Source organism: Microplitis demolitor, chromosome 2 (genome assembly GCF_026212275.2).
Source record: "Microplitis demolitor isolate Queensland-Clemson2020A chromosome 2, iyMicDemo2.1a, whole genome shotgun sequence".
NCBI classification, from domain to species: domain Eukaryota; kingdom Metazoa; phylum Arthropoda; class Insecta; order Hymenoptera; family Braconidae; genus Microplitis; species Microplitis demolitor.
The window spans coordinates 7636823-7662544 of NC_068546.1; the positions used below are offsets into that span (position 1 = coordinate 7636823).

The 25722-nt window shown below is 35.7% G+C and overlaps 2 protein-coding genes across 2 annotated transcripts in view; both read left to right on the forward strand.

Moving 5' to 3' along the window:
• The window catches only part of LOC103575069 (UPF0235 protein C15orf40 homolog), a 54917-nt gene extending 38146 nt beyond the window's left edge, over positions 1-16771 (forward strand). Inside the window, exons 3-4 of the mRNA XM_053737058.1 lie at positions 6453-6580; positions 16511-16771. Coding sequence (XP_053593033.1) covers positions 6453-6580; positions 16511-16606 — 224 coding nt within the window. The 3' untranslated portion in view covers positions 16607-16771. The remainder of the gene's footprint in view (positions 1-6452; positions 6581-16510) is intronic.
• Positions 16772-20490: 3719 nt separating this feature from the next.
• LOC106693739 (E3 SUMO-protein ligase ZBED1-like) lies at positions 20491-22989 on the forward strand. Its single transcript, XM_053736824.1, is given in 5 exon segments — positions 20491-20530; positions 20690-20814; positions 20817-21136; positions 21392-22091; positions 22882-22989. Coding segments are annotated over 5 exon segments (1293 nt in total).
• Positions 22990-25722: the final 2733 nt, after the last annotated feature.

Here is a 25722-nt window from a genome sequence, read left to right on the forward strand (position 1 = left end):
TGTTAACATAGTAAATTTTCCTATGTTACATAGGAATTATTCCCATGTTAGCATAGTAAATTTTCCTATGCTACATAGTAAATTTCCCTATGTGCATGTAGGAAATTCTAGTATGTTAACATAGGAACAATTCCTATGTCCAGAAAAATAACAAAAAATATGATTTACTTATTTCCTTACATGTAGGGGAAGTGGGGACAGAATGGGCCCCCTAAAATTTTAGATTCCTCGAAATATTTGGGGGCAAAATGGGCCCCCCAAACTTTTCAACATGAAAAGTGTTTGAGGTAGGGGAGGGGCAAAATAGGCCACTGAGGCCAAATGGGCCACTGGGGCAAAATGGCCACCCAAAATTTTTTTACATATAAAGTGTTTGGGGTGGGGGACAGGTACAAAATTTTTAACATGAAAAGTGTTGGGGGGTGGGGTAAAATGGACTGCCCAGACTTTGAAAACCTACGAATATTTTTTAGCCAAACGTGTTCCTAAAATTTTTTTAACAAAAATGATTAAAGAATTATGATAGTGCGCAAACTAGGTCATAAATTCAACAGCATTACTAACTATAATTTTTTTCAAAACCAATTTATTCTATATAAAAAAATAATTAAAATATAAGTAAAACAAAGAAATAAGTAACAAAAAGAAATAAAAAATAAGTAAGAAAAAAAATAAAAGTAAAAAAAAATATACTAAAAAAAAACATGGGATTTATAACTGTACGTTCACTCTGTAAAAGTAACGTGACTTGTAGAAATATAATTTTTTTAAGATGAACTTAACTTAAAACCTGAAAGTTAGCGACATGAAATTAATAGTTAATAAAAAAAAACGTAATTGGCTATAGATTAAAATGAATATTGACTTATAAATGATTAGCGCAGGTCGAATCAATCCTTATTTAAATTAATTAATTAAATCACTACACATTATTATAATATATAAACAATTTGTTTTGTAGTAATTGGTATAATACAAAAAAATCTGGGCGTCGGTTGACCCTACGGGCCAGCCCTAAAGCTTCCCGCTGTTTTCGACCTCAACGAGCTCGAAAACACTAGTGTAGATATATTTTCGAGCTTTTCGAGCTCAAAAATGCTATCACATGCAATTATTTTTTTACGATCTTTTCAAGCTCTAACAAGTTACCTGTTATGCTGAAGTTTGAAAATTTAAGAATCGAAAATCATCAATGAAGCGGTTTTTAACATTTAGTTCCTGATTATGTTCAGTAAAATAAGTGTATTGAGGCAGAAATCAATGTCGGGGATCAAAATCAAGATTTAAATAAGTTTTGACTCATGTAAGAAACAATAAAATATGAAATATCCGATAAAAATATTAAAAACTAGGTTTTATCGATTTTTTTCTTGATAATATGATTTAAACTAAAAACCAAGTTCGATGACATTATATGATCAACAGAAACCATAAAAAAGATGAGTTGGTATGATATCAGGCACATTTTAGTACGTTATATTATGATTTATCCGAAAAAAATAACATAAAATGTTATTTTTTTAACATTTCAACGCCGATATCTTTTGAACTAATCAATCGATTTTGATAGTTGACGTGGCAATCGGCGCGTTTCATTGAATTCTAGAGCTGATTAAAATTTGAAATTGATCACGTCAGTCATTTCGAAAATATTTATAAAAAACCGTTTTTTTTCACTTCTTTCTCCCGCGATAACTCTCGAACGAATTATCCGATTTTGATGTTCGAGGTGGCAATCGACGCTTTTTATTGAGTACTAGAGCTGATTGGATTTTGAAGTCGATCGTATAAGTCGTTTTTGAGAAATCAATAAAAAACTAAAAAAAAATTTTTTTTTTTTTTCGTAATTCGCAAATATTTTCGAGTCTATTCGATCAAATAGTCTGAAATTTTCAGGAAAGTTGATGGCCAACAAGCTCTTTCGATTGCCACCTCAACCATCTAAATCGATTCATTAGTTCAAAAGTTACAAAGAGTTTACATATTCTATCTAGCTACCTGCAATGTCTATATTTAAAAATTACCTCTCCATAGAGAGGTATTATAATAAGGGATCTACAGTGTATATATATATATATATATATAATTTAGTGCTATCTACAGATCAATTGAATTATCATTTTTATTTAGTAATTGCGTTGAAACTATGTATAGATCTCTAATTAATACTTCATTATTGACAAACAATGAATTATGCGTCAAATGATACTAAAAATTGAAAAGTATACTAACACTACAAAAAAAAAAAAAAAATAAATCCCACAAAAAACAGATTCTCTGTATAAAGTCGCGCCAAGTACACGTTTAAAATTTTTTAAAAGTAAAAAAAAAATTATTTTTTACAAAAAAAAAAGTCAAATCGAAAAAATACCAAGTACCTAGTACAATGCAAAATCATAACAAACATTTTCATAAAATTAAAAAAAAAAATTGTATAACAAAATTTCAATGTACTTGGTGTGCGTAACTACATGTACTCAAGCAAAATTAATTTCTAATAAAATCAAATATGTTTTTTTTTTACTCTTTCGTATGCACACCAAGTACATTGAAATTTCGTTATACAATTTTTTTTTTTAATTTTATGAGAATGTTTGTTATGATTTTGCATCATACTAGGTACGTGGTATTTTTCCGATTTGACTTTTTTTTTTTTGTAAAAAATAATTTTTTTTTTACTTTTAAAAAATTTTAAACGTGTGCTTGGTGCGACTTTATACAGAGAGTCTGTTTTTGGTAGGATATACACTACTGAAAAAAATTAAAGGATCAAAAAAAAATTCCGAATTTTCGGGTGATTTTCAACAGACCATAACTTCGAGAGGAATGGTCGTACAAGGAAGAAGGAAAAAGGAAATTGTTGCTCTAAGTGTCTACTTTTCGGATTAGAACTTCAAAAATTTTTCGCGTCAGTGGTTTTTAAGTAATCTTAGAAAAACCAGCGTCAAAAAAATTTTCAAATTTTTTTTACTTTTTTTTTTTTGGTCTACGGGCATGGGAAAATTTTTTTTTGCTTGACCACTATAAGAATCGGATACCTTCATTCAGGGATGTTACGGAGCTTCGACTCCGGTTCCGTTAAGTCGGAACTTCCGATTATCATTACACCTTCGGTTCCGACTTCGGCTCCGACACTTTTAAATCGGAGGTTTTAATCGGAGGTTGAAGCATAACATAGTGGCGACGGCGGCGCGGCCTGTGTCGACTGTTATGAACAGGTTCATACATGTCGCGCGGGGAATCCCGCCGACCTCCGCTACGTGCACTCAATCGCTAATTATTTTTTCACTTGTTGTTAATTTGTTACGCACACGACACGTTCATAGGTTACCTATAGATATTTGTTTTGATTTTTACGGCTTATTATCAATAAAAGTGATCTGTTTTTGTGTTGGACAATGAAACCAAAAGCAAGTTGTATTTGGAACTACTTCATTGAAGTTAATTCAGATTCCGCAAAATGTAAACTGTGTATGAAGACGTATTCAAGAAAAGGAGGTACGACAACGTCGTTAAAAGGCCATTTGTAGTCTGTTCATGCCACTGAATATGAAGAACTAATAAAATTAGAAATCGAAAAAAAAAATTCCGTACAGCCTTCGACTTTGACGCCCCTTCAGGATGCTAAAAAACAAATAACTTTAAAAGAAACTTTGCTGAAGAATACAAAATGGTGCACTTCTAATGCTCAATCTATGGAAATTGACAAATTCATTTCTGAAATGATTGCTTTGCAAGATCTACCCTTCAATTTTGTGGAAGGTATATGATTTCGGCGACTTATACAGTTCACTGTGCCGAATTATCACTTAAGGGGAAGACATTTTTTTACTGAAAATATTTGTGGTCATTTATATGAAACATTAGCAAAAAAAATAAAGGATTTGCTCACACAATTTGAAAAGATCTCATTTACAACAGATATTTGGACCGAACCAAGTTCGAATGTGTCTTTATTGAGTCTGACAGTGCATGGCATAAATAGAGATTTTAAAAGACTAAAAGTTATTTTAAAATTGACGGAAGCATACAGGAGACCTAGTTCTAGAAAAAATTAAGAGTATGTTGATGGAATGGGGTCATCATAAAAGAGAAAATTCATTGTTTTGTACGCGACTCTGGATCTAATATGATACGAGCAATGAAACTCGGCGACATACCTGATGTCAGTTGCACTGTACATCAGTTGCAACTGTGTGTGCGAACTTTGATAGATTGTGATGAAGAAATTAAAGCCTTAATAACGAAATGCAAAAAAATTTCGACGCCTTTTAATCATTCCCAAATAGCTCTGACTGAACTGTATAAAATACAAAAGGAACAACTCAACCAAGAATGTTTGAGTGTAATACAGGAGTGTAGTACGCGGTAAGTGGTATTAATTTGTGCATTTATTTTTACCTCCAGATTATTTCATTTCAATCAAAGATCTATCCACGCTAATACAATAAATTCAAATAAAACCACTAAATCGATTTTATTAAAACTTGCTGTAGTATATGCACACTGATTATAATGACTGTATTTAGTTCTTGTCATTCGTTTAATTTAAACAATACTTTAAGTTATACTATAAATTAGTGTAAATTATAAGCGTTAATTAGTTTAATTAATTTGTTACAGGTGGAATAGTACATTTTATATGTTGGAAAGAATGATTAAAATACAGGATTCTCTATACCTGTACGCATGTAAACACAACATCTCTCAGTTATCTCCTGAAGAATGGCTGCAGCTTAAAAAAATAGTGACTGTACTTCAACCTTTTGAGGAAATCACCCGAAATATGAGTGACAATAACACCAGTATCTCATCAGTAATTCCACTTATACACACACTAAAGTATACATTACACACTGAATGCAGTAAACAAGACACAAATGAAAAATTTAAAAGTATAATAAAATGTACCATCGATCAATTAAATTCCAAATTTGGTGACCTTCCATCAAACAATTTCTTTGCAATAGCAACATATCTAGATCCTCGCTATAAAACAAAATTTTTTAATGAAGTGGCTAAAGAGAAGATTGAAACAGAAATAATGTCACTATTTGATGCAAATACATCTCAAACCGAGGCTGATAATATTGCCGTTCCTGTAGAAAAACGGGCAAGAATGGAATTACCAACAGAAGCTAGCCATAGTAATGTCCAAACAGTTTTGTCGAATATATTGTTAAGTAGTGATGAAGACGATGATAATACCACATCTGAAAAATGTTTAGTTTTTGATCAATTTGTTGTAATGAAAAGTATACTCAATGAGTTCAATAAAGAAAAACGTATAAGTATTAGTGATGATCCGTTATTGTGGTGGAAAGTAAATGGAAATACAAAATTTCAGCCCCTTCAATCAATTGCCCGCCAATATTTGTCGTGTCCACCAGGCTCGGTAGCGAGCGAACAACTTTTTAGTGGCGCTGGCCTAATCTACGACTCATTAAGAAATAGATTGGACGGAGACAAAGCTTCAAAGCTTTTGTTCGTAAAGTATAATACACTACTTTTGGAGTCAACTCATTTGATTTAATTTGTTTTAAAGCTTTTGTTCATTCAATATAATGTGTGTTCTTGTTTATTTGGAAATAATATGCTAATTTTTTTTCATTGTTTGTATTTTATTTTATAATTAAAAAAAAATTGATTAAAGAATGTTTTGTTTGTCCGTAAATAAAAATTTTTTCTCATGCCACCACTTCTTACCCTGCCTCCGACTCTGATTCCGACTCCGATAAATCAAATTTAAAAACTCCGACTCCGACTTCGGTTCCGATAAAACTACCTCCGTTACATCCCTGATTGATATAATAAGTCGATGCCCAATGCATTGCTCTCTTATGCTCTTACACTCTTAGATTTTCACACATCAATTAGAAGTTAGGCGTAATTGAATGTAAGCATAATTTAATAAACTCACATTAAAACTGAAAAATATTCGACAAAAATACGAATGTATTTGTTATAAAATATCGAAATATATTTTAATGAAAGTCTATACATTATCGATTTGATAAAAAAATTTATTTATAAAGTCACATATTTATATCGTTTAGATCAATGTATAAGCGATTGATTGTATATATCAGTTCAGTATGACAACAAAGTATTAGAAGCACAACTAAACTAAAAATTTCCTACTGGTTCCGTAGGGTAGCGGTAAAGCGTCTGACTCTCGCGCGTAGGATACTGGATTCGAATCCTCCGGATGGCATTATTAAAATTATTTAATTTTTCACTAAAAACTGTGATTATGTTAGGATGATGTGTAAAGTATAAGTGATGTCACATAATACAATTTAATTGTCCCAATCCTTGATGAAAAAAAAAAAAATGATAATAATAGAGTATGGAGTTATGCGTATGATTGAAACATATGTAATAGATCTCTAATGTGTATAGAATAAATATATGAATAAAATATAAAGAATGATATGGATAATGCTTTACAGATTTCAATGAAGAGGCTATTAGCGTTGCGATAGCGTCCCCTCCTGTTGATGGACAAGCAAATATTGAACTAATCAAATACTTATCATCTGTTCTCGATGTGAAAAAATCTTCTATTAACCTTGACAAGGTTTGTATTATAGCTATGTTATCATTCATGTGCTTTATATAGCTATATCATAGAAAGTACATACTGCAGATATTTTTACAATTTTAAACAACTTTTGAGTCGAGTAATCCAAGATCAGTGTTAAAGAAAAACTCTGGAACAGCTGATCCGTGGATAGGCTTGACAGACCCGAATGGAAAAATATACCCGTATAAAATAAAAAAGTTCGACATGTCGAATTTCGGAACTTGAGACGAAATTGAACTTTTGTAAAACGATACAAATTGAATTAAACACATAAAAAATCATATGGGACAACGAGGATTGGCATAAAAGTTCGGAAATCTCGATTCCTTGGGACGTGTCGCTAATAAAAAAAACTCACAACTAGGTATTACATTCTGGCTTCTCCAATTATGAGACAGAATATTTTTAAATTTAACAGGTTGACGTCATTAGGATGTCGATAGACCCCAGTTGCGTCAGCTATGAAACGGGATGCTTCCGCTAGGTGCCAACCCCTGCTGATGTTGGTCCAGAAGGCCGGGTTCTTCTTTGGTGCCTCGTCTGAGTTTGAACAGGATGAGCTCTGAAGACTCGGTTCTTCCGTAAGGGCAAGTGACTCCAGCTGTTGGATTACACCACAAGAGCTCGACGGCTCACGAACCTCACTTAACGCAATACCCGAATTTGATAACCGTTAACCGGATTTTGAATTACCAACGTCACCGGATCGAGGAGGACTTGCTCGGCAACGATCTCTAAGCGGGGACGTTGGTGAATTGAACGACCGAGATGCTCGTTGATCGTTCGGATAATCTGGCGTAATTGGGCCTTTTTGCCCCCTCGTTTTTTTTTTGGCATAAGTTCGGGTCGGGGCTTAAGGATTACCTGTACAGCCAGTAACAGTGCTCAGGTAGAGTACCAGGTCGCCGGTGTCAGCGTTTCTAGTAGCAAGACAGGAGGCAAGGACCACCGGTGTCAGAGTTCCTCAAGGTAAAAGTGGTTTTTAATGATAATTACTACATATGTAGTAGTGACAGCTTTATTGCTCAAAAAACGAACGAATAGGCAAGACTAAGTTCACGGAATTTTGATCAGAGTTCGTGGCTCTCTTAGATCTCGCGATCGACTGACGGTGCTGTTCTTCGTTGGTATTATACATTCATCAAAATGTCAATATTGCATCTCAGGTTTCCTATGACAGAATCGTTCTGGCCCGGGTCTCATGCATCATCATCTGTTTAGACTATCCGCGAGCCACGGTGATTTTCTTATCGCAAGAGGTTTCCGTAACATTGTTGGCGGTGAATAGAAATAATACCACCAACAAAGTAACGATTTATTAATTTATTTATGATTCTAAGAAGTGTCGAACCGTTTATTCGCCTACCGCGGCGAATAAATAATTCGAGACTTCAAAAAAAAAAAAATTTCTAAAATTTTTATTCAAATTTAATTAAAGCCAAAACGTCACACCTTTCGCCTTAAGTAAGTCGCGGTGCTTTAATAAAATCGGTGCGACTTCTATCATAAATAAAGTGGCTCGATATAAATCTAAATAAGTTAGATGACTGATTCTATATAAACTAAAGGTTAAAATCATTTTTGAATACTGTAAAAATAAGTTCTTGGCTTTAGAATTTTAGCCTAAACTTGAGACACAACGTTTTATAATGTTACTTAAACCTATTAATATTAAACTGACCGTTAGTATCTTTGTACTTTAATTACCTTCCGACTTGGTCGTTTGATATTAATGAAATGATTATATTGTCACGGCTGCTACATTCAAAAATTTTTAATTTTTTTTTTCTCTCTCTTCCAAAATAAGTACACACTAAAACCTCCTGTACGTAAAGCTTTTTATGTATAACACCAACTTACTGACGCCAGAAGTCGTACCGGACAAATATACCTACTTGAGCGTTGTCAACGCTTTACAATTAAGTCGTATTGTACTAATGGACCACGCGTATTAGATATTTCTCTTTCTGGAAATTTCATCATTTTTTTCTTAACGTACTTTTAAAATTTATGTATCCGTTCCCATTTAACTAATCTAAGCATAGAAGCGGTAGTCTTCTTTGATTTTTCATCTTAAAATTATAGACCACCCAACTCATGCGCACCTGCATGTGATTCTTGGAAATTAGAGAAAGCTAATGAAAACCTCCAAATTTATGGTTTCCTACACGAGCATACTCAGCGACAGAGTGGCGCCAGGTCATCAGCCTACTTTAATAGTCAAAATCTGTTTCCCAGGGATCACACGTGTGCATGGGCCTAGAACTTTCGGGCGAGTCCGAGTCCTCTCGTATGGGAAACTGGTTACCACCACTTTTCATATGCGAGGATCATATAAAAAGACCATGGACTTTAGCTCATCAGTTCTTTTGGAAATCAAACTCTGAACCTCACCGAACTCCGGACACTTGACGGTGTTCGTGGCTAGAGGATTGATATCCCGATTGAGCATTCGGTCACGTGAGCCCAGATCATTGGATCGGTCCTTGATCGTCGTAAGCACTCGTATAATCGGTATATTATTTTCTACTAGCTTCAGAAGCATAATCAACGCGATATTAGCGTATAGCATCCGGTCACGTGAGCCCAGATCGTACGATTGGTCCTTGATCGTTGTAAGTCGTGAACTAATATCAACCGTTTAGCACCGGTACAGCATTGATTATCTTCATCTTATTATAATCCATTTAATTTCATTCATTTTATTATTTTTATATTGAAATATACCACGAGAAACGTGAAGAATCAAAAAATATTTTACCGCGATAAATGCGAAGATTTTAAAGAATATTTTACCGCGAAAAGGCGAAGAATTTGAATAATATTTAGAAATATTTTTTCCGCGAAAAATACGCGAAGATTTTATAAATTTATATTACCGCGAAGACGCGAAGAATTTGAATACATTGAAATTATTTTACCGCGAAAAGCGCGAAGACCTTCATTTTAATTTAACCTACAGAGATTTAAAAACGCATAATCATTGAAGCTTATACAACAAGGTAGACTAAATAAATAAATAATTCGATAAATTTAAAATCACATTAATAAACCGCGAGAACGCGTCGTGAATAAGTGTCCTGTGTAACTGCTGACAGTCTTGACACCTCACCAAAACCTGTTTAGGGTAAGTTTTTGAATATTGTAACCATTGTTTGGTATTTTTATTTTTATATACTCTGAAATAATTGTAACCCATATGCATGAAACATTTGCTTTTATATTTACTATTCTTAATATTGCCATTTGTAACCCCTTTTTTATTTTGAGAATATTGAGTCATTTAATAAATAAATACTCGTTAACATAAAACATTTGAAAAACATTATTTATCAGACAATTTTACTTTAACAACGAGATAATAGCTTCACGAGGCTTTTCGGCAACCCACCTTCCTTTATCCCTTATTTTACTACTTGTCTAGCCGCTCAGACCGATAGTTCACAGTAGGGGGTACACAATCTTACGTTTACCGCTCGACGTTTGATTGTGAAATTAGATCAGTCACATAATAAATTGGAAATCGTTTTGGGTTTTATCAATATTGTCTTCAACAATATTGTGTGGGCGCGAATTAAATATAAAATAGAATAAACTGAGCATTTGGTCACGTGAGCCCAGGTCATAGGATCGGTCCTTGATCAATGTAAGTACCTTTTTATTCACTATACTTTATACGAATATCGTACCTACGCCCATCACGATCTCCAATCGTGACAATATAAATTAATTGTGAATATTAATTGTTTCGAGATATACATCTGCCTTACGGTAATTCATTAGTTACTTAGGAAGTAACTGCCTAAGTCGAAATTTTTAGTGGTAAGGAGGTAACAAACCCCCGACTTAAGTCAGTCAGCATCTTTTATGTATTTATAATAAACAAAGTAAGTAAACAACAATTTATGTTTTTAAAGATCCTTTCGGTTATCTAATACTACTATACTGAGTAATTTTTACGTAATATATTAACAAATATAAATTTTCCTGATAATAACAGACGTTCAAGTCTTTAAAGATTAATTTATTGTCTTCAAGACAATAAATCTTATTCAATTTCTATTATAAAATGTTTATATGAAATTGGTGTATTCTGGCTTTCGTGTTCACTCGTGATTTTCACTCACCATGTCTACTCGCGGTTTTCCGCGTGGTTTCTCAAACGAGTTAACATTTCACTGTTTGTGCACTCATGGAGTTTAGACCTCAGTGGTTGATCTTCCAGTTGTCGATTTAGCTCTGCAGAGGACATTTCTTCAGGTGGCGTAGACTTACGAGGTTCAGATTCTATATCGATAATCGATATACTCGACCTCGGACGAGGTATAAGGGCTTTGCTTCTTTGACTCTCTGCATTCAAATTGTACCTTTAGTGGTGATGGCGATGCAATATAAGATTCACTAATGTATCCGACATTGCTGTTACTAAAACTAAGCTACATCAGTATATGCCATACAATGTGTATGCATGGAATATCGTGTCGAAGACGAACTTTAATAGACGTAGTAGTAACATAATTGATAGGATGCCAGTGATAACGGATCCAAAGTCAATTAAACTTCGCCAGATTCTCTGTCCTGTGGTGAGTGCTAATTTTTCTAGCGCTTCTTCGTTCAATAATCCCAGGGCGTTGATGCTTCCCACAGGTATGTGTCTTCCAACTGTTCCCATGGCTATGGAATTGAGCAGTGCTGATCTCTCAGCCGGAAGCATTATCCGGTTACGTAATTTCTCCAAATCCTTTGGAGAGTAGATTCCCGATGTTGCCAGATGCTCTAGGTTTTCATAGTTCCAAGTTGGAAACGTCAGCGGTTGAAGTTGTTATGGTGTTGGTGCCCGAATACTTTGAGGCGTTAAATGGTACCACACTCTATCAATGAAGTACCCTGTAGGTAAGATAGCGTTGCACTCGATGATAGTCCCTCTTCTTAGCAGTATCCTTGACTTCGGAGCTAAGAAGTAGCTTTGATTGTTGTACGTTACCGGAAGTTCTTGATAACAATGTTTGTCGTGTCGTACGCGCACGGGCACAGGTAGGGAGTTTTTAATATGTACTAATTCACCCGCAATGGTGGTGTAATACCCTGGGCTTTTCATAAGCGTATAACCGAATTCGTCTGGAGCTAGTGATGACAAGGCCAATGCATTCATCAATAGTGAACGCTCGAACTCACAACGTCTAATGGGGACGTCATGGTAGAGGTTTGGTATCTGCTGCCTTATAAATTTCTTGACGTATATAAACTTACTATTTACATACGCGAAAATATCGATGTCTTCGGTATTGATTGCTTTCATCTGCATGGAGTAATCCGAGGTTTTAAGGACCACTACGAAAAGCTTCTGGTGCTCCGTTTTGATTACATTATGCCCACATACTTCTATTTCGCCTCGCTGGGCCAGCACGAAGGTGATATCTTCCGTGGTGAGTAAATTGACATCTGGATGTCTTTTTTCTCCAATTATTCTCGTAGCCAATCCTTGGTAAAGTAACGCGTATTTCATCGGACATGAATCTTTTGGATTTTCACTCCAGAACGTGGTGATACCATCGCTCGTAAAGCAAGAAAGTTTTTGCGGGTCACATCGCGTTCCCGATTTTAAAATTATTTTATTAGTTTTCGTGTTCAGCGTTGTTTCGCAATCGAAAAGAGATATTTCAAATAATCCGTCAGCCACGACTTTTTCCCACGTACCCCACGAATCACTAAACACACCTTCTGTACATGTTCTCACCGTCGCTAGAATATTTCGCAGATTGATAATGATTTGCGAGTGATTGATTTGTTTCTGGTACAGGTGGGGTTGAAGGCCACTTGCGGGGTCTAAATAAAAATTGGACTGGAGGCGTTACGTGCTCCGGCTTGGTGTCATTATTTCCCGGGTCGCTAAAAGCTCGTACTTTGCGGCTGAAATTGTATTGCTTTCTTGTCCGTTTTACCCCGGAGGTAGAGTCATCTTCGCTAGTTTCATCTAGAGTCGTTGCCGTTTTATCTGGATTGTATTTCCGTATCGACCCGACCCTTGCTTCAGGAATAAACTCTTCTGGTTCGCCAACCGGATTTCGAAAGAGAGAATCCACGTTTAAATTTACGCGACCCGGCTCGTAAACTACCTTATACATGTAGTCTTCTATGCTTAATCACCACCTCACTATTCGGGAGTTTGGTGAAAATACCGATTTAACCCATGTTAGGGGTCTATGGTCTGTAACTAACGTGAATTAACTTCCATAGATGTATGGCCGGACTTTATTCACCACGTAGACTATCGCGAGCATTTCTTTTCCGATGGTTGAATAGTTACGTTTGGCTGAATTTAACAAGCGAGACGCGTAAGACACAGGTTTATCTTTGTTTATTTATCCTTGGCTTACACGCCCTGATTCCGTAATCACAAGTGTCACGTCCGGGGTAGGTGTTCTAATACTTTATTTAGATAATCCGCGGTTATCGATGCATAATAAAGTAATTAATAAAAGAAAATACCGGGCTACTTTGTTCCCGTTTAATTAATGTGCCTCAGTTTAGGCGTTAAAAATATATCAAAGCAAAGTACTCAGTATCGAGGGTTGTTGCATGCATGTGTCGTAACTCGCGCTATTATGATTAGTATTTTATTTGTCTACCTTGATGGACGTGATTTTAGGTTGATAGTGATGATTCGCCGAGCGGATGCGAATTCTATCAGGTTCCTAAATTTATTTACCCTGCGTGGCTACTAAGATATTAGGAATGAAAGAGAGGTAGTTTGCTGCATATACCTCGAGAAGTCTTATTCTCTATGATTTGGGAAAGTGAAAGGTTTTAAGGAAATGATGAAACTTGTTTTAGAAAAAGAGAAGAATATATTCTGTTACCAGTGTGTTTACAATGCTTATAAATTCCTGTTACAATCTAGTGTTAGTAATGCGGTATTTTTTAAGTAGTGCGTTTGCTTAGCCCCTTCTGGTATGACCCATGAATCTTCTAGTCACTTGCAATGAGCAAGTCTATTCGCTGCTCTCATCAGATTCGGAACGTACTCACAAGTTGAGCGTTGCTGCTGCAGCTAGGGGGCTCCATTCGCTTGGTGAATCAACCTCTCTGTGCCGATTAGATCTGGATGATGGTATTATTCAAGCGTAGAACAGACTTGCTTGCACTACTGAGTTCAGTCTTTACTTGGTTACAACTGAGGGCGACTAACTGACTTTAGAAGATTCTCGGAGGTTTCTATACAGATTTTAGCGGTCTAGTGCGCACCCTGAGTCTCTGGAAGGGATGTTTTAGAAAGTAAAGTGAATGTATGGTACCAAATGGGGTAAGTTACCCTTGGACATTCACTTTGTGACGACACCAGATCTCTTCAATGCTTTCACCATAAGTGGAACGGTCGAGAGCGCTGGGGCCTTGGGGTTGTTTTTCGTTAGAGATCTCAGCGTTGTGACATCAAACACCCAATGATTTTACTGTTTACGTAGCAAACGTCGCACAAGCATCAGTTGTGATGATAAACTCTCACAAGAAATCCGGGAATTGTAAAATCAGTTACTCTATCAATTTTCTTTTTAGCGTCTCGAACGCTTCCGATTGACTCTGACCCCACTTGAATACTGCATCTTCTTGTAGCAGGGAGGTTAGTGACTTCCTTATTTTCGCGTAATTTTCAATGAATCACCTATAATAGCCGGTTAGACTCTAGCATTCCCGAACCTATTAAACATTAGTAGGAACCGCGAACTTTTCGACCACGTCGGGTTTCTTAGGATCCGGTTTAACACTGTTTCCTGACATTACATGTTCCGAATAATTAATTTCTTTTAAAAATTAATTACACTTATCGGGTTGCAGTTGCAAACCCGCCTTACGTAAACAAATAAACAACTCTTTGATTTTTACGACGTGGTACTCAAATGTTTTAGAGTAGACGACTATGTCATCCATATACACGAAGACACCCTTGCCAAGCAGTCCCACCAATACCTTGTTCATTTATCTTTGAAATGTCGGAGGGGCATTTTTCAGCACAAACGGCATTCTAACAAATTCATAATGCCGGTTTGGCGTAGAAAAGGCTGTCTTATGTATATCGTCTGGGTGAATTTTAATTTGGTGGGAACCATTCGCTAGATCAAAGGTTGAGAAGTACTCAGCATCGCCTATTTGGTCGATTATTTCAACAATATTTGGCGTAGGTTAAACGACTGTAAAATTTTTTTCGTTTAAATAAGTAATTGTAATAGGTAATTGTAATGTAACAATAAGTCATTGTAATAGTCAGCTCAAATTTTTTATATAAAAAATCTGTATGTCTATATATGGCCATATATGCCCATGCATGAATTGTATACGGCTATGCATGGCCATATATGTTACATTTTCACGGGTGAATATATGATCGAAATTATATTCAATATAGTTTAACGGATTTCCATTTTAAGAAATTTATATCATACACGGAAAAAACAATATAGTAATGGCAAATCTCTGGGATAGTGTTGAGTTCTTTCTGTAAAAGAACAATTTCAGACAGTACTGTATGCTATCTAAACTGTATCCACTACTGTCCGGAAAGTAATCGACACCACAACTATGTATAGTCATACATACCCATACGTGGACTATGTACGGCCATATATATTTAATCAACTTTACAGACCCTTTCGCTACTTGTTTTACGGCTTATAGTCGCATTTGCTATCGGTATGACTCATATTAATAATAAGCTAGCTTAGATTATTATTTGAAATTACCTGTTATAATTTTAAATTATTAAGCAAATAAAAAAATTGTAAAAATCTAAAAACGAAAATTTTGAAAAAAGAAGTCATTGGATTTCGTTACGAATGTTATGATAAAAAATCCATAAAAAGTGCGGTTATTTTTTGAAAAGTCAGTATTATTTGAACCATTGATAAAAAAAATCCCAAAATTTAAAAGAAAGCCTCTTCTGAGGGGTACTAAAAAATATCAAAAAATTAAGAAAATCAAAATCAACAATTTTCGAAACCGTTTGATTTGGCGTGGTATGTCCCATATGTATAATTACGTACTGAAAAGTAAAAAAAATATTATTTCCACGTAGATAGTCAGAACTATATATCGGGCCTAAACTCCGTCAATATCACGCCGAGTACTCTTCCAGTTGAGCTATCCGAGGCTATGTCAAATTCTGTTCAATTTAGCTATGCCCATTGAGCCTCGCCTTCTATGGTACGGCAGCATTTTTAGATAATTTAAATAATGCTGTTAAGCAGGAAAGCAGATGTCGTTACATGCACATACAGGACTATTTACGTGAAGCGTTGTATAATGAACGTACACTAGATTTATTCAATAAACAATATCATACAAAATTGAAACTGAAGTATTTTACATGAACAGACAAGATTCCATATCGAGTAGGATTGGAAAAAATTTTTTTTTACTAGAATGTCTTAAACTTATCATTATTTCGTCTATTGATACTACAAATAAGTCGACTTGAAAAGAAAAAGATTTGTGCCTAGCAACGATTGTAGCCACACGGGGTAACTATTTACCCCACGTCAAAAAAACTAACGCTAAATGTGCCGCCACGCGTTTTTTCGGCTTCTTATGTAATGGAGTCAGATCTCCCACTTGTCTACTCCCGGTAGATGCGGTAACTTGTAGGAATTTCAACGAATTTAGACATCTGATTTCTTTTTTTCTGAGCCTGGGTTCACTAGTTACCTCGTGTGGCCACTAAGGGTTAATTAAATTACGGCCGAAGAACTGTATGGTCGAAGATCTAAAACTTATAGGAAATTTTTACTGAATCTATTTTAAAAGTGGTTTGATAAGCCTCAGTTTTACCTTAAACTTAACATCTTGACTATTTCTTTGCATTATTTTCTGATACGAAATGAAATAAAACCTTTTTTCACTATTCAAAGCTAAATTACAATTTTTTTTTTCCAGGGTTGCCGAAGTCGTCATAAAACGGTTATTATTATTGGAAGTATCCCCTCAATAATTACAGAAAAAATCATGAAGGAAATGGAAAATTACTCATAACCGTTTTAAGTGTATAAAATTCATTAGTGTTGACATCACATTTGTTTTTAACTTAATATAAGTACATGATATCTTATTAGATTTCATAAATTCAAAATAATTAAAAAGTTTTACAAACTGTTTCAGATTATTGTGTAGTAGTGTAATGAATAAAATTGGTTTATCTATTTATATAAAGTAATTATTAAACAATTCAGAAACAACTACCCCTTTTGCTTAGATTGACTCGCCGGAGTCCAGGGTTGAAAGGGGTTTCCAAGTTAGAGACAGATTTTAAACAAAAAAACAAAACTTTATTTAAACAATTTTTTTTTACACGGGGATTGGCTTAGAGTCCTTCTACTATCTTTATAACAAATAACAATGCGATAATTAATAATAACGGTTACGCAGTCACTCAGCGACTTCTCTGATACATACACGCATACACACACAAAATCTCGCGAGCTAATATCGCGGTTCTATCCTTTCCCGGGTGCCTTGGGGTGTCTGGTTGACTTTCCCTTGGCCCTAGACGAGTTTCCCCTCCTAGAGGGTAAGCATATGGTCTCTGTCGAACCCCCACCTCCTCAACTAGTTCCACCTGCCGTACTTCAGCAGAAGGCCTTGGTACGGGTACACCCAAACCTTCAAGAGAGTGAAAAAATTCGCTTACCTTGGCCCTGGTCGGACTCTGAGTAATCAAGTTTCCTTACGTTGTCCGGGAATGGTCTTCTACTAACAATTCTCTCAGGAGACTAAGTTCCCTATACGGGCTTTTCGGATCGATCTTATTACCTGGCCCTTCGACCGTAAGTGGGGAAAGAATAATTTCCGTCGCTCTCTAGCGTCGTCCGCGCAAATACAGTGGAAGAAAAATTATTCTAAGTCCCGATCAACTTTTATAAAGAAAATAAAAATAAACGTGAAATGAAAGAAATATAATATTGTGAAAATTAAAAATATGCTACGTCCCGATCGCTCATTCTCTCATTATCTTTTTATTCGTTCGTTCGCCGCCGCGAGTACTTCACCCGGCCCACCAAATTTCAAGTATTTAGTATTTACTTAATCATTTAAACGCATTTTTAACTTCCCGCTAAGAAAATCGACGACTTTCAAAAATTTCGGGAAGTTATTGTTTTCACCCCGATTTTCGAAAATCGAGTTTTCATCAGATGTCGACGTTTTGAGGTCCTAGGAAGCTATTCTGACTATTTTCAGAATGATGTCCGAGTGTGTGTATGTATGTCTGTGCGCGCGCGCGCGCGCGCGCGTGTGTGTGTGTGTGTGTGTGTGTGTGTGTGTGTGTGTGTGTGTGTGTGTGTGTGTGTGTGTGTGTGTATGTAAACTCTTTGTAACTTTTGAACTAATGAATCGACTTAGATGGTTGAGGTGGCAATTGAAAGAGCTTGTTGGCCATCAACTTTCCTGAAAATTTCAGATTATTTGATTGAATAGAGTTGAAAATATTTGCGAATTACGAAAAAGAAAAAAATTTTTTTTTTAGTTTTTTATTGATTTCTCAAAAACGACTTATACGATCGACTTCAAAATCTAATCAGCTCTAGTACTCAATAAAAAGCGTTGATTGCCACCTCAAACATCAAAATCGGATAATTCGTTCGAGAGTTATCGTGGGAGAAAGAAATGGTGGAAAACGGTTTTTTCTAAATATTTTCGAAACGACTGACGTGACCGATTTCAAATTTTAATCAGCTCTAGAATTCAATAAAACGCGCCGATTGCCACGTCAACTATCAAAATCGATTAATTAGTTCAAAAGATATCGGCGTTGAAAAGTTAAAAAAATAACATTTTATGTTATTTTTTCCGGATAAATCATAATATAACGTACCAAAATGTGCCTGATGTCATACCAACTCATCTTTTTTATGGTTTCTGTTGATCATATAATGTCATCGAACTTGGTTTTTAGTTTAAATCATATTATCAAGAAAAAAATCGATAAAACCTAGTTTTTAATATTTTTATCGGATATTTCATATTTTATTGTTTCTTACATGAGTCAAAACTTATTTAAATCTTGATTTTGATCCCCGACATTGATTTCTGCCTCAATACACTTATTTTACTGAACATAATCAAGAACTAAATTTTAAAAACCGCTTCATTGATGATTTTCGATTCTTAAATTTTCAAACTTCAGCATAACAGGTAACTTGTTAGAGCTTGAAAAGATCGTAAGAAAACAATTGCATGTGATAGCATTTTCGAGCTCGAAGAGCTCGAAAATATATCTACACTAATGTTTTCGAGCTCTTTGAGGTCGAAAACAGCGGGAAGTTTTGGGGCTGGCCCGCAGGGTCAACCGACGCCCAGATTTTTTTTTCTTTCATTCACAATTTCATTTAGTAAAATTATTTTTTTTTCAATTTACTCTGATTTTATCATTCGGGGCTTAAAAGAATTTCAAACCCTACTATATTATTTCGCTTATTTCGACTTCTCTCACAACTCTTTCAATCTTTTATTCTTTTAAAAGATTCTTTCGGAAACGAAATTTGCCTTTTTTCATTTCCCTTTGATTTTATCACTCGGAACTTAGAATAATTTCACTCGGTCGCGCATTCATAAGTTCACATGTAATGGTAATAATAATAATAATAATAATACAAACATAGGAATAATACTGATAGTATAATAATAATCGCAAATAGAATCACAATAGTTTACAATAGGTATAGTTAAGTAAAAAGTAATAGTAATCACACTAGTAAAAATAACAACAATGATTGTAGTAGTGTTACGTCCCAGCCTGCTCATCAGATGGCTCTGCCAATTTTTCAATCTTAACTAATAAGAGACCAACCTGAGACCTATCAAATCGATATATTTAAATAATAGAATTGTTAATAATAATTTATTTTCTTTCAACGTATATTAATAAGTACGCATCTTAAAATAGTCAAATAGATAAGACATTTTTAATGCATTAGAATGTTTCTTTATCATCGACGATTTCTCTAAAAGAATGTTGATGAATAAAAATAGATAAGAATGATTATACCGTAAATAATGAATGTCAAAAGAATAAAAAGTGATATTAGTTTCTCCGCGAAAAATCGAAAACACCGAAAAACATCGTCCGACTGCTGACGCAACAGCATCTGCGTCGAAAGATGATAAACAAACTCCCACTGTTGGGAATAAGGCCCTAATACCTTATCCTACTTTACTCTAGGGTGTTGGCTCGCGGATTGATATCAGGGATGTTACGGAGCTTCGACTCCGGTTCCGTTAAGTCGGAACTTCCGATTATTATAACACCTTCGGTTCCGACTTCGGCTCCGACACTTTTAAATCGGAGGTTTTAATCGGAGGTCGAAGCATAACATAGTGGCAACGGCGGCGCGGCCTGTGTCGACTGTTATGAACAGGTTCATACATGTCGCGCGGGGAATCCCGCCGACCTCCGCTACGTGCACTCAATCGCCAATTATTTTTTCACTTGTTGTTAATTTGTTACGCACACGACACGTTCATAGGTTACCTATAGATATTTGTTTTGATTTTTACGGCTTATTATCAATAAAAGTGATCTGTTTTTGTGTTGGACAATGAAACCAAAAGCAAGTTGTATTTGGAACTACTTCATTGAAGTTAATTCAGATTCCGCAAAGTGTAAACTGTGTATGAAGACGTATTCAAGAAAGGGAGGTACGACAACGTCGTTAAAAGGCCATTTGTAGTCTGTTCATGCCACTGAATATGAAGAACTAATAAAATTAGAAATCGAAAAAAAAAATTCCGTACAGCCTTCGACTTTGACGCCCCTTCAGGATGCTAAAAAACAAATAACTTTAAAAGAAACTTTGCTGAAGAATACAAAATGGTGCACTTCTAATGCTAAATCTATGGAAATTGACAAATTCATTTCTGAAATGATTGCTTTGCAAGATCTACCCTTCAATTTTGTGGAAGGTATATGATTTCGGCGACTTATACAGTTCACTGTGCCGAATTATCACTTAAGGGGAAGACATTTTTTTACTGAAAATATTTGTGGTCATTTATATGAAACATTAGCAAAAAAAATAAAGGATTTGCTCACACAATTTGAAAAGATCTCATTTACAACAGATATTTGGACCGAACCAAGTTCGAATGTGTCTTTATTGAGTCTGACAGTGCATGGCATAAATAGAGATTTTAAAAGACTAAAAGTTATTTTAAAATTGACGGAAGCATACAGGAGACCTAGTTCTAGAAAAAATTAAGAGTATGTTGATGGAATGGGGTCATCATAAAAGAGAAAATTCATTGTTTTGTACGCGACTCTGGATCTAATATGATACGAGCAATGAAACTCGGCGACATACCTGATGTCAGTTGCACTGTACATCAGTTGCAACTGTGTGTGCGAACTTTGATAGATTGTGATGAAGAAATTAAAGCCTTAATAACGAAATGCAAAAAAATTTCGACGCCTTTTAATCATTCCCAAATAGCTCTGACTGAACTGTATAAAATACAAAAGGAACAACTCAACCAAGAATGTTTGAGTGTAATACAGGAGTGTAGTACGCGGTAAGTGGTATTAATTTGTGCATTTATTTTTACCTCCAGATTATTTCATTTCAATCAAAGATCTATCCACGCTAATACAATAAATTCAAATAAAACCACTAAATCGATTTTATTAAAACTTGCTGTAGTATATGCACACTGATTATAATGACTGTATTTAGTTCTTGTCATTCGTTTAATTTAAACAATACTTTAAGTTATACTATAAATTAGTGTAAATTATAAGCGTTAATTAGTTTAATTAATTTGTTACAGGTGGAATAGTACATTTTATATGTTGGAAAGAATGATTAAAATACAGGATTCTCTATACCTGTACGCATGTAAACACAACATCTCTCAGTTATCTCCTGAAGAATGGCTGCAGCTTAAAAAAATAGTGACTGTACTTCAACCTTTTGAGGAAATCACCCGAAATATGAGTGACAATAACACCAGTATCTCATCAGTAATTCCACTTATACACACACTAAAGTATACATTACACACTGAATGCAGTAAACAAGACACAAATGAAAAATTTAAAAGTATAATAAAATGTACCATCAATCAATTAAATTCCAAATTTGGTGACCTTCCATCAAACAATTTCTTTGCAATAGCAACATATCTAGATCCTCGCTATAAAACAAAATTTTTTAATGAAGTGGCTAAAGAGAAGATTGAAACAGAAATAATGTCACTATTTGATGCAAATACATCTCAAACCGAGGCTGATAATATTGCCGTTCCTGTAGAAAAACGGGCAAGAATGGAATTACCAACAGAAGCTAGCCATAGTAATGTCCAAACAGTTTTGTCGAATATATTGTTAAGTAGTGATGAAGACGATGATAATACCACATCTGAAAAATGTTTAGTTTTTGATCAATTTGTTGTAATGAAAAGTATACTCAATGAGTTCAATAAAGAAAAACGTATAAGTATTAGTGATGATCCGTTATTGTGGTGGAAAGTAAATGGAAATACAAAATTTCAGCCCCTTCAATCAATTGCCCGCCAATATTTGTCGTGTCCACCAGGCTCGGTAGCGAGCGAACAACTTTTTAGTGGCGCTGGCCTAATCTACGACTCATTAAGAAATAGATTGGACGGAGACAAAGCTTCAAAGCTTTTGTTCGTAAAGTATAATACACTACTTTTGGAGTCAACTCATTTGATTTAATTTGTTTTAAAGCTTTTGTTCATTCAATATAATGTGTGTTCTTGTTTATTTGGAAATAATATGCTAATTTTTTTTCATTGTTTGTATTTTATTTTATAATTAAAAAAAAAATTGATTAAAGAATGTTTTGTTTGTCCGTAAATAAAAATTTTTTCTCATGCCACCACTTCTTACCCTGCCTCCGACTCTGATTCCGACTCCGATAAATCAAATTTAAAAACTCCGACTCCGACTTCGGTTCCGATAAAACTACCTCCGTTACATCCCTGATTGATATAATAAGTCGATGCCCAATGCATCGCTCTCTTACGCTCTTACACTCTTAGATTCTCACACATCAATCAGAAGTTATAGTAGTGCGGTTTAGTACACGCAAGTAAACTCCCGGTTTAATTCAAATATATTATTCTCTTGACCCGAAGTTATTTGTTAAATAGTAATTGTAAAACTTAAGTCTATTTTCAACAATATTCTTCGACTATTCTATTTTATACGAATAAATTAAACATATTTATTTTCTAATAAACGACCAAGTTATTTCGAGCTTTCGAGAACTACCCAAGTATCCGAATATCTACAGTCACGTCCAATTCAAATAATTCGTGCCGGCGGATCTCAAGCCGACACGACTCCAGGACCTAACAGTAGTATGAGCAGTGATAATAGTAATAGTGATAGTAATACATAGCAATAAGACGTAGTAATAATCATAGTAATAAACAGATTAGTCATAGTAATAATAATAAAGCATAATCGCATTAATATTAGTATCACTAACATAGTAATAGAAAAAAAAAGAATCACAATAGTAATAATAGTAGTAAATCACAGTAGTAATTAAGTTAACAATAATTATAGTCCTCGAAAGTAGTACTAAAAATAAATAGTAGTCGTAATAGTAAGTAGTAAGAATAATCACCCTAGTCATGAGTAATAAAAATAGTTATAAGTAAATCATACTAGTAGTTATTAGTTATAATAATAGTAGTAGTAGTAGTAATAATCATAATAATAGTAATTATACTCGCAACACAAATACTGGTCGGCGTCCACTGTCATCACAACCCTCCTACCTCAACAAGAAAAGAGGTGAGCTTGCTCGCCTCCTTTCTTCAGGTCTCCTAACGTCTGGTGGGCCGTCTTCCCCATCGCCTCGATTTTTGATGTCAGGTAGTTTTTATACCCTGCCACCCCAAACAGTCGCAGCGCCTTATCGTATGCAGTTAATGATACTCATTTGGCCACCCTTTTGTCTTTCACCTCGACCAGGGGTGTCAACGATGCTGGCAAGCGTTTCAGTGGCGTCTGGACCCTTATTGGTGGTGAAAGTAGATTCCCCGGCTGGCTTATGAAGTGGGCTGGGTATTCGACCAGTGCGTCGTCGTATTCCCACCACGCCGCGTCTAGATGGATTGGTGCGGCCGTGAACTAGGAACTGCTCTTGTGATGTGGGCCCGGGTTGATGGCATCCTCCATTTTCCTCCCATTGCTCGGTCTAGTTGCGAGTGACGTCAGAGGTTCTTTAATAACCATTTTGATGGTAACTGGTTCACAGATGGCTGGTTCCAGCAGGGTCGCAACCAACGGGACTGCGTGTCGTTCGTGGGCCCGGGTTGGTGGTTACCTCCCTTTTCTTTGCAGGTCTAGTGACAGGGGCTCTTAGCTGTTTGATGGCCGCAGTTTAGGCAATAGCTGGCCCGCTGATGGTAGACTTTGCTGCTTTTAGGGTTACACCCAACTGGGGACTTTTCGTCTCGAATGGGCCCTGGTTGGTACCCTTCTCGTGTCCGTTGCTTTTCCCGATTCTCCGTTTCTTTTTAGGTAAACTTGCCGTTGCTCGAGCGGGAAGTACGTCGTCATCGGTGGACTGAGACGCCTCTGGTCCAGGAAGCACCTTGATAGACGATACTGCCTACTGGGGACTGCTCTTCTTGAATGGGTCCGGGTTGGTGATTGCTTTCCTAGGCCTGGCGAGTGTTATCATGGCAGCACTGGTAGGTTTGAGCAAGGGCCGTTTCATTGGCCTTTTGAACCTCGAGTTAGCTGGATCGTACGGCTCCAGTCTTTTGATGAGGTTGATTCTTACTTCCCGAATCTCCCTCAGTCGGATGTCGGGTCTCATTTTGAGATTCGACCCGGTGTCGTTGGTTGGTGTGAGTGTGGTTGTCGGTGTCGCTGTCGCTGAGGTAGGTGTGAGTGTGGTTGGTGTGAGGATAAGTTGTGGTGGTCGCTGCAACATCTCCTCCATTAGCCATATCTCTTTTTCCATTGGAAATTCTTGTTCCATTGTAAGTGACTGCATCTATTACAATAAATTTTACATAGTTTCGCATGTTTATAACATCAATCTTTCATTCTCACTCTCGATAATTATCATTCTTCTAGCTTCCGGTTTTAAGGTAGTAGAAAAAGGGTCTGAAGTAATCCGATAAACGACCGTGAAAGTTTGTCAAAGGAGACAGAACGTTTCATGAACATTCTGGCTATACCAAGCGTCAAATGTCGTTAAAGGAAATAATCAATGCTAGCAATGGGTTGTTAACTACCCATTTTATGAGGTGGTCCAAACTCAACCCGGTTCTCCGGCGGCAGAAGCTAAATTGGCTTTTTCGGCCACAGCCTGGGTTATTCCTCGAATTTTAAGATTTTCAGGTTCTAGTTTTAATAATTTTAACTAATTTTTTGTTAATAATTTTTTCGGTAGGGGGCCTTCGTGCCCCAGAAAAAAAATTTTTTTTTTATTTTTTGCAAAATTTCGACTGATTCTTCCGATATAGACGGAAAATAAATGAATTTGATGGTTAAAAGCTACAAAAAGAAAAAACCGGCTTAAGGGGGCTTTCGTACCCCAGGTTCCCCTATAACTCATGTGAAGTCATGGTTCGTCATGCATCACTACCCTAATCAAAAAATCTATGAGGAATTGTGTGATGGTGAATCGCTGTGAGGACCAGTTTTTTTTTGGTCGTGTGATTTACTTATTACTATGTTTTTTAACTTCCCGCTAAGAAAATCGACGATTTTCAAAAATTTCGGGAAGTTATTGTTTTCACCCCGATTTTCGAAAATCGAGTTTTCATCAGATGTCGACGTTTTGAGGTCCTAGGAAGCTATTCTGACTATTTTCAGAATGATGTCCGAGTGTGTGTATGTATGTGTGTGTGTGTGTGTGTGTGTGTGTGTGTGTGTGTGTGTGTGTGTGTGTGTGTGTGTGTGTGTGTGTGTGTGTGTATGTATGTAAACTCTTTGTAACTTTTGAACTAATGAATCGATTTGGATGATTGAGGTGGCAATCGAATGAGCTTGTTAGCCATCAACTTTCCTGAATATTTCAGATTATTTGATCGAATAGACTTGAAAATATTTGCGAATTACGAAAAAAAAAAAAATTTTTTTTAGTTTTTTATTGATTTCTCAAAAA